The 10,321-nt window shown below is 38.1% G+C and overlaps 1 protein-coding gene across 8 annotated transcripts; it reads right to left on the minus strand.

The window, feature by feature from the left end:
* Positions 1–281: 281 nt before the first annotated feature.
* Positions 282–9,392, minus strand: LOC104100677 (protein argonaute 1). Of its 8 annotated transcripts, none has more exons than XM_009607957.4 (22): positions 9,232–9,392; positions 7,040–7,707; positions 6,725–6,933; positions 6,496–6,645; positions 6,263–6,396; positions 5,990–6,099; positions 5,713–5,819; positions 5,380–5,518; positions 5,184–5,300; positions 3,795–3,902; positions 3,566–3,637; positions 2,776–2,898; positions 2,518–2,683; positions 2,170–2,429; positions 1,929–2,071; positions 1,753–1,815; positions 1,604–1,667; positions 1,321–1,456; positions 1,159–1,232; positions 983–1,077; positions 870–901; positions 282–707 (listed from the first exon to the last, which is right to left on the minus strand). In XM_009607957.4, the coding sequence occupies exons 2-22, from the start codon at positions 7,697–7,699 to the stop codon at positions 490–492; spliced, it is 3,180 nt and encodes a 1,059-aa protein (XP_009606252.1). In that variant the 5' UTR covers positions 7,700–7,707; positions 9,232–9,392; the 3' UTR covers positions 282–489. The 8 variants fall into 8 exon arrangements, with proteins under 8 accessions (XP_009606252.1, XP_009606253.1, XP_018627778.1 ...); XM_009607958.4 differs by having other exon boundaries at positions 2,004–2,071; positions 6,496–6,651; XM_018772262.3 differs by having other exon boundaries at positions 282–698; positions 6,496–6,651.
* Between the last annotated feature and the right edge of the window lie 929 nt (positions 9,393–10,321).

Below are 10,321 nucleotides of genomic sequence, written 5' to 3' on the forward strand. Positions count from 1 at the left end.
TCAAGACGAGACCAATACCCATCCCAACATAATAATGCTTAATCTGGTGCAAACACAATAATACTAAAGCATTCCAGTTGATATTTCCTCATATAAACAAGTGTAGAAAATTCACCGCACTTGTCGATTTTTTAATGCAGCAGATGAAGGTATCATAATAGAGTCAAACACACGATTAGATCACACCGTCTAAAAGGCAGCTACTCTTGGGATCTAACCTCCATCTCAGCCTATTAATGCTATCTGATAATAGAGGCAGCACTATTGACTGGGAAAGACTACAAAAAAGTTAGTTTCAAAATCAAATATGTGCAAGACTTCAAAACAATAGCCAGATATCACACACATCAAGGTAAAGCCAAGCCAAGGTGTGATAAATAAAAGTTGTAGTTTTCAAAAGAAAAACATCTTGCCATTTTAGTGGCAATCATGACTCCTAGCAAGTCAACCAATATCCACATCATATAGCCGGTTTAGCGAGGAACTTCTCTAACAATAAAACATAACCCTCTTGACATTCTCCTTGAGAGCAGGAAGGGGCCTTACAGCAGCACCAGCACCTGGTGCTCGCGTGCTCCTTCCCATAGCTCCTACACCTCCTCTGTTTGAAGCAGCTGCGCTTGTGACTGATCCACTGTCAGATGTCTCTGGCTCCATGTAAAACCGAGCACGGAAAGCTGCCAAATGTGCATAATATGCTGGTGGAACTGCAAACAGCATCAATGAACTTAAGTTGGTAACATGCTACGATGAACAGGCTATACGTAGAGAAATTCCAAACAAAAAAAGGACAAGGGGGTAGGGCTGTTGAGACTGGGAAATAAAAATAGATGCTGAAGAAAAGCCACTAACAAGTGCAGTGAACATACCAATGGAGACGGAACGAGTACACCTAGCATATCTGAAATTAATGAGTAACAATTAAGCCACCAGAATTAAAATGCTGAAAAATTTAACTATGGCAGCTCAAAAGTAAACTTACGTATAGCAGAGATTGTTGGTCAAAGACTGCAGGGCGTCAGCAGTAAAATTGTTCTCATCCCACAGAACATGATAATGAGCTGGGCGGCTAGTACCCTGCAGTATCACAAAATCAAGTAACTTACAACAGAGTCCTTAGTACATGACTATCATATGTTTATAGAAGACCAATATTACCTGTATGCCGGCATGGCTACAGAGATAGAAATCAAATTCAGTAGGGTGGCATATCTTTGAATCTACAACGGTACCTTCACAATTACATTATAAAAAGGATTTAGAATCCATTTGCAGCTAAGCTAGTATAGAATCACTAGAGATACAGAGACTAATACTCACCAGGCAAAATGTTCCCACTCCGATCAACTGCATTTCTGTCGCGGTGGTTATTGGCAAACAACCTTGTATGATGACGTTTCTGGACCACAACAAATGTAACTGGGGGCTGATAGTTGGGTTCTAAAGATGCACATGCCTGAATTGGGTTTAAGTCAGTTCATACATTCTAACAAATAAAAAAGGGCAAGCTTGTTTTCTACCTATCTTCATGGTCCAAAAAATAGAGAGAAATCCAGAGTTTATAATAAACAGGCAGAGTAAGGTATAACAGAAAGGAAAATACCTTGCGGATTGCATCAAGTTCAAAAAGAAGAACTTGATAAAATTGTCCTTCACTAACACCGTCTCTGAAGGGAAAAGGATAATTCATTTCAGACAAAAAAGGACCAGAAATTTCTATAATGCAGGTATAGAAGCATTATTCAACAATACCTGTAGAATATAATTCTCTGAGGCTTCTGTCCAGTTGCTCGACGGAAGGAAATAAGCAATTCCCTGAGTTATAAATGAGATAGACCATCAATCAGAAGCAAAATTAAGTCCATTAGCTTGAAACTTGAAAATCAAGACATGTTCTTTGAAAATAAGGAAAGAAAAAGGCAGAATACTTTATCATGCCACCAGTCACAGGTCCTCTAACTGGATCTTGCCAAGTCTTGTACAGATCTTGTATAAGCTCTTGCCTATGCGCTTGAGCAGAAACCAAACCAGCATACTTTGTAATCTCAGGCCAATCTTGAGAAGCAACCACCTGAAAGATATGAAAAGTTAGCACTTCTTTGCTTCAGATATATAGATGAAGGGAGTGGGGATTAATGAAACCAAAAGAATGAAGTCTACAGCAATTACCGCAGCAATTGACGGGCTAGAATCCTCCCCAGGGTGAGGATGGGTGACATCTGCACCAAAAATGATAGTTGGGCGGTCGCTGACAAGGGGAATTCGTCTAGAGAGCGCATCAACCAGCACAGTATTTCTTCCTCCAACCTTCACATTTATCTTCAGGGATACATTGGCTAAATACTGCTTGCTCATCTTAAATACATGTTTTGTCAAGCAGCATTGCGAGACAATTCCAAGTTCAGTTTCACAAATCCGTTTTAGATCACCTAGGAAAAGAAGCAAAAATTTCAGTTGTAGCATATTCCAGGAGCTTGCAAAAGCACCATATGAATTTTCACCATTCGAGGTTTGTACCATAAAGAGAGCCGTTATTGTCTGGTAATATCACAATCAAAAGATCTAGCTCTCTCCCATGCGGCTGCAAATTTGTCATAGCATCATGAAATCGAGTTTTTAAGACTCTCTCAACTTGATCAGGGCGAGCGCTCACTGGTGGTAGAACAGGATTGGGATTGAAGTTCTACAAAGACAATAGTATCTTAAACTGTTATATGTCAGGACCATCAAATAGATACAGGGAGAAAAGGGGAGAAACTGGAATTTCTGAATTACCATTCCGGATATCATGCACATTTGTGCAAGCTCGGAACAAAATCCACGTGCAACTGTGTCTTGCACATTGCGAGAAAAGTTCACACAGATCCAATTGTTCACTGTTCCTCCATTAACCATTTTCTGTCAACAATAATAAAGCGAAGAGTAAATAATTAAATCATCCAACACTGTCCGAAAATCCAAACAGAGTAGACAATAGACATGGCAACCCACTGACTGTTTCATTGATTACTACGCCATTTCAATGTCTTTGGGAGCCAAGCTAGCAACATAGGTTTTTCCTTGTTTGAACCCCGCTATTCACTTTTAAGGCTATATCATCCTAAAGTGCAGCTAAAGTAGATGGATCGACGTCCATGGTAAATCAGATGACCGAACCACTGGAATCAGAAAAATGGATTCTATCTCTCATCAGCTAAGGGGACAATATTAAATGCATGGTCTTGAATTAGTAACAAAAAGTAGCCAAACTACTTTTTGACCACCAACATAATGATGAGTTGTATTGCTCTAGGATATTTACAAGATCAAAAAAGAAAGCACAAAACAAACAAACTGGAAGTTCCTTTAGGTTAGGTATTCTGTCATAAGCTACATGTAGCATAAACAAGTACCAACAAGGCAAGACCAGCTAAACTATACTTAAGTGAAGACCTAAAGATTAGCGTTCAGTGACAAAACCAGGCAAATCTTGTAAGAGCACACACGATTAATCAATGGCATTTATCTGCATGGAAATGACAGTCAAACTGACTACAGGAATCTCGATTATGCTAATTTCAGTTACCTTATTCATCATATTCCACTGGCCCACTTGTGGCAGACAGTCTTTCTCTCGACCTGTATCATGGTATTTAAGCTGCAGAAACAATTAACATAATTTCACAATTCTACAATAAACTTAATTCACCAAAGCATGATCTGCAGCAAGAATATCTAAATCGAGAAGGATTAGTTATACCATCACCCTCAATCACATGATCACACCAAACAAACTAGAGAAAGCTTCAACTTACCCAAGGTGCAGGCAAAACGCGAGCCTCAACTTGAGCAAGCTTCTCACTGATCTTAATACCAAACTCCTTCGCATATGGGTCATCAGCATAAGCATTGTGATGAACAGTCTAAGAAAAGAAAGTATTAGATTGTAAATACAGATAACATGGCAAAAAGGTCTGAATTTATCCTGAAAAACATGCAGGAAGAGTAAGGTGGAAAAGTTTTGCTTGAGAAAAATACTAAAGCAATCAGTGAACACCTTGACTACCAGGGAGTATCTGGTGTACAAGACGCACAGACAACAACAATTTATCCAGTCAGAGTGTTTCCACTAAGGCCTAAGCTTAGTCATAAAAATCTCATTGTAAACATTTTGTCCACGACAACTTGAAAGTGTTCTGCTATGATGCACAACTACATGTACAATTATGAACCAGCAATTGTATCAAAATGAACACTCTACTAACTAAATTCAGCCCTTTCACCAAATACACCACATTTCTTAACACTCATAAAAACAAATATGAATATCCTTGGTCACTCATTGCCATTCCCTTCGCAAAATTTGTCTACATTTATTAACTAAAAACCACGGGCAGGGGCAGATTTATATTGGATGAAGACCGCTTCGTCGAAAAATTTAATTATATATATATATATGATATGAACATTAAAAACATTCTAATATTAATGGATGACACCACTTGACAAACAAAATTTGTCTGGTGCAAGGGGGAAGATGCTATGTTTTATCTAGGAGGTTACAGGATCGATTCTTCCCTGCTGTAAATTTGGCCTTATTTTTCCTTTTACCAAATTAATTTAAATACTTCTGGACTGGACACCCCTCTGCAATATACTACCAATCTTGCTAAGTAGTGTCATCTTTACTTACTTGTGACAAAGGTTTAGTTTTTTATCCTTCTTTTGCTTTCTTTTTTTGAAAATTATTCCCATCTTTGTCTTTCTTTCTGAGCATAATGACAATTACATTAATGCATTTAAATTCCTTCAATTTATATGATCTTCCTACAACATTTTTATTTATGTGTTAATTTATTTAAATGTGACACCGCTTGTGAAAAATTCTGCATTCGCCAACGACCACGGGAAAAAATCTTGGAAATTAATTACCATACTGTCATTGCATTCCTCCTCATCATAGAAAAACCTTTACCGAGGCATCATTGACAAACAAATACCATAATGCGTGCATCCTTCTCAAAAAATACCATAACTGGTACATGGAACAAGGCAATAAAACTTAACAAAGAAAGATAGCTACGTCAAGGTTCACATAAAGCTACTAACAAACGAGGGACATAAATCATACAGATTACACATAGGCTACAACCCTCATTATTAGGATAAGAGTAATAGAAACAGTTTCAGAAGCAAGATCCAACCTGAAGAATATCATGTTCTCTCTCTTGAGGACGCTGGCAGGTCACTTTTAGAAGTGCTGTTATCTGCCTCTCATTCAAGCGCTTTGAGTATCTCTGCCCCTCCACAATCTTACATACCTGGACTCAAGATATGTAAGCACATAAAATACACAAGATACTTAGAAAAAGACTAGTTACCAATGAGAAAGGCACCTACTTCCATTGGCAAGTAATTTGGCCTCTGCGTATTTCCAACTTGAAGACAAGGCAACTGGGTATGTCGAATGACAAAACCATAGGTTTCCCGAAAATATTCCACAACAGCTTTCATCGTACCCCTTTCATCGACAGGAAAACTGCCCAAAACAAATAAAAGACAAGGATTAGCACGATGAGAAAATCCCGCATATAGACAACAGAAAATTAAAAGCTCAGAAGGCACACCACCAATTACACCTATATATAATCCAAATGTAAAAAGTTTATGGTCAAGACTAGATATAAACAGAGGAAAAAGTAATATCATAATTATATTAAGCCAAATACATACGTCAACTCTCTTGTTGCTTGAGACGTCAAGCCGGAAATGCGATACTTCCTCCGCATATTCCCACGATGAGTAACCTCCACCTTTACACCTCTCAGGGCCTTCTTTATCTGCAGTTCAATGAAGTTAAAACAAAAGTAGCCAAACAACCTGAAAGAAAAAATGTAAATGACCCTAATATTTGAAGAATCCAAGTATCAAGTCAATCGCTGGCAACAGTAAGAAATTCAGATAGATTATGACACAATCATGAATAAGATTGTCAAATGTCAAAGCCAACCTTCACGCGGTCAGCATCAGACAGTGGTCTAGAAGAGATATCCCGATTCAGAAGCTGGCTCACAAAGTCAATAATCGGCAGTGGCTCAATGAAAGCCGTGGAAGACATATCTGTTCCACCAATATATAAAAGTGCACAATGATGAGAAATGTGTACTCAGTACAGACAAGCATTATGGTAAAAGTACTGAGCTTGACTGGCAATCAGTTACTAGTTCTACTGAATCAAGCTACAAAAACCAAGATTTAACAAAGTCATGAAAATTGTGCTGACCAATATTCAGGGATAATCCCATCTGTGTAGGACGAATACTTTGATAGAAGCCACGCCAGCTCTCTAAACCTTCACCCAGTGGTTGTCTTCGTCCTAAATGAGGGGAATAGAAAGAACGGCCCACAGGACAATACCTGCAGTCAACCATGATAAAGGGGAAAAGATAAATAAATAATTCGAAAAGGAATCAATATTTGTGACGAACAGATATTATATCAGTTCAAGAACCATACCTAGACGTAGGCAACTCGCGCAGCACAATATCCAGCACCTGAAGTGCTTCTTGCGGTGCATCAGCCTGTCTCCCTTGTAAGAACATCCCTAAGTGATGAAGATCAGCACGAGCCGCCAGCTTGATCACAACTTTAAACTCTCTTTCCCTCCTGCAACTACAAATAAGAAAAAGGATATATTAAATATTGCTAAAATTGAATCTGATTTCTCAAAACCATAGGGACACACCTAGCACCACCAGGTCCATCATCATCATCAATTAGAGTGATTTTAAAATCTTTTTGAACAAAAGGGAGGGGCCCTGCAGTGTATAGACTTTTTCTTCCGTCATAGGCTGGAAGCCTCTTCCCAAGATGGGATTCTCTATAAAGCTTCACCAGCTGCTCCATGACAGCCCGGTTGACACCCCGAGAGGAGACCTCAGGAGTAATTGAAACCTGAAAGCCATGAGAAAAGATAACAAGCAATTATCAAGATAGACCCTCAGTAGATAATATAAAGGAAGATCATAACTAGAACACTTAGCAATGCTTGAGCACTCACATCATACTGGTGCAGATCTTTGTCGGGTAACTCAGCAAAGAAGTGATTGGCCTTAACTATGCATCTAATACCAGTACTACCCTTTCCTGGCCGGAGTGGAAACCTCATCGACTTGCTCGATGCTGGTTGTATTGCTTGGGTTGCAGCTGCTTCTGGCAGCACAACAAGTTGCTGGAATTGCTGAGTCACTTGTTGTGTCGTTGGTTCAGGTGGCTGAGACGAGGAACCAGCCTCTGAGTATGTTTCTGATGGTCTTCCATATGGTACAGGCTGATGCGGAGTCTGGGTTGCTTGGTGCAGCTCGGGTACTGGTGACCTAGGAGGGCCAGAAGGTGCCCCACGGCCACCCATGCCACCACGGCGCTGGGGTTGTCCTCCACCTCGTTGATACTGCTGAGTTCCCCTGCCCTGTTGGTAGTATTCAGGAGGTCCACCATAGGACTGTTGAGGGCCCATTCCACCACGTGGAGCTCCCCCACCACCACGGCCACCATGTCCTCCATGCTGAGGTGCCCAGCCTCTTCCTCCACCTTGCTGATGCTGATGCTGATGTTGCTGCTGCTGTGATGGGCGTTGGGCACCACCTCGCCCCCCTCCAGTTTCATGGGACTCAAAACTCTCAGCACCACCAGGAACATCAGTTCTCTTCTTCCGCACCATGGTAATAACTACAACAACCCAAGGACGATTATCACTTAAAAAATGTTCAAGAGATCAACAGCATTTTCCTCGACACAATTAATAATACTCATCAAAAAGCTTATCTGCTGCATGTATCTGATACCAATCTACGAGCCCTAAGGACAACTTATAGGCTCCAGATCCAGAACCTCATAAATCACAAACTAAACATTTATGTGCTGCATGTATCTGATACCAATCTACGAGCCCTAAGGACAACTTATAGGCTCCAGATCCAGAACCTCATAAATCACAAACTAAACATTTATGTGCTGAACCCCATAAATCACAAACTAAACATCTATGAGCATGCGTTCAAGCAAGCCACTTTTATTGCAAACAGCAACAAAAAGATCCACTGTATAATCTTATGCAGCAACAAGCTCCTAAATAAAAGGTTTCACTAGATTCATCTATGATTCACAGAAAAACATTACCAAAGTTTTAGACATATTCTTTGATGATGAAAGAGAATGCATTAGCGGGCAACAAAAGGGTAAAAGCTCATACAATTTCCATTTCTCAAGACCACAAACAAGGCAGAATAAAACTATTCACTCCTACAAGTACAACCTTAATTGAATTCATAATTCAAACAAGACGACAAGAGAGAATAGGGAACACTATTTTCGACTGGGTTGTTTTGTGATTAAAAAGCGGATAGACTTTTTTTTGTTTCTTTCAGAGCCAAGTATTTATAGAAACATTTTCCACTTCCAAACCCAAAAGATAATTTCATTCCATCCAGATTGCTCGGAACATGGAAACAAATAGAACACAACAATAAATCTTGATATACAAAGATAACAAGACAAATGTTATTAAAAATATAGGTTTATAATTTAACAAAGAACAAAACCTCATTAATCAAAATATAGCAATGGGCAGTTTAGTTCCCGATATAATCATTTATGCTTAAACGCAAGTGTAGAAGATATAAAGGACATATTCTCACAGCCTTACCCTCCACAGGACTACAGCAACACACCTTAAGAGTCTCATATGCAGTATAACAAAGAGGAACCCGATAATGATTTAAAAAAATCATATAGTTTAGAAATCACTTAATAACTAGTCATCAAACAATTAAAATAGAGCTAACAGGATGATACACGAACGGAAATCAAAATTTCACTTCCTTACAGCAGTCAATAAAACTAACATATCAAAAAGAACATAAAAGTGATAAACAGCTCAACACTGCACTCATAACTTCACACTTTTGGAAGGAAAAAAACACAAAAAGAAAAGAGTTAAAATAAACCACAAAACAAATAACCTTCTAAAAACCTATATTTCGAGGCACATACAACATATATGAGAAAAACAAAGAAACTCATACTGTCATTTAGATCTGATAATTAACTGAACTCAACGAAAACAAGAACAATCAAACTATCAGTGCAAGGCGAAACCCCTAGATCAAAAAAAACCACAGTAAAATAAACCCAGCTAGATCTAACAAAAAACCGTAAAAGCTAAACTAACACATAAACAGTAAAATCATATACCTCAAAACCGCCGCCGGGATACCAAACACCACGGTGCCCTAAAACACGAAGAGAGAGAGAGAAACGGCACAATATGTTCGTAGAGAGAGAAAGAGAGTGATAGGGGAGTGTGATTTGTAGAGAGAGAAAATCAAATGTGTAGATAACAAAAAGCAAAGAGAGGTTGCATTAATTAGACTCACTCCTTTTAAACCCAGGGTTGTTTGTTTCTAAAATGACGAATCTGTCCCTACACTATTTCATTTCGCTGCTCTACTGTTGCAAAGGTTAATTTGAAGTTTGGTAAATCAATAATATCAAATAAAATTAAATGTTAAATATGTTTATTCGGTTTCATTTTTAATTGATCTTTTTGGAATTTTCTTGGTCGCATAGGATGTGTATTTCAAGTTTATTTTTTGTCAATCATTGGTTCTTGTTTTTCTCATTTAGAGGAAACAGTGTAGTTACATTTCAATATGTAGTTGGCCAATAGCTTTATTTCAATGTTTTGACTTGATAGCTGGACAGAATAAATGAACAAACCGAAATATTCCCTCATCAATAAATGAGATCCCTTAACGAGGTCCAAACAAGCTGTGAACTTTTTTATTTCAAGGTTACCCAGCAAAATCAGATGCCAAAGATATTACCAAAGATTTCTAGAAAATAAATATACAAAATAGAATAGTATGAAATGTTATATGTTGATTGTATAAATACAGTCCCACATTGGTAATTAAAAATGTAAGTATGAGATATAGAGTATTCTTTAACTCCCGTTTGGCCATAGATTTTAGCTAAAAAAAGTTCAAAAATAAAAATTGAAAATATTGTTTGTGCATGAATATGATCAATTTTTGAAAAAAGTTTGATTTTTTTTCAAGTTCCCAAAAATTATCTTCTTCCACTCATAAAACTTTAACTTTTTTTTAAATAAAAATGCATGTCAAAATACAACTTCAACAACGACAACAACAAATCCTGTGAAATCCCACAAGTGGGGTTCCAAAAATTATTTTTTAACACAACTTCAAAAACTCTTTTTTTAAGTTTCAACTAAATCTATGTCCAAACGCTAGCTTAATGCAGTGAGGTCTTTTGGAAAAAT

Source organism: Nicotiana tomentosiformis, chromosome 6 (assembly GCF_000390325.3).
Source record: "Nicotiana tomentosiformis chromosome 6, ASM39032v3, whole genome shotgun sequence".
Lineage (NCBI taxonomy): Eukaryota > Viridiplantae > Streptophyta > Magnoliopsida > Solanales > Solanaceae > Nicotiana > Nicotiana tomentosiformis.

Coding starts and splice junctions, on each gene's coding strand:
- LOC104100677 (XM_009607956.4), bottom strand. CDS start 7,699: ATGGTGCGGAAGAAGAGAACTGATGTTCCTGGTGGTGCTGAGAGTTTT. Junction 5,820..5,989: donor CTGATGCTGACCGCGTGAAG/GTTGGCTTTGAC, acceptor ATTGAACTGCAG/ATAAAGAAGGCCCTGAGAGG. Junction 1,816..1,928: donor GTGACTGGTGGCATGATAAA/GTATTCTGCCTT, acceptor TTTATAACTCAG/GGAATTGCTTATTTCCTTCC.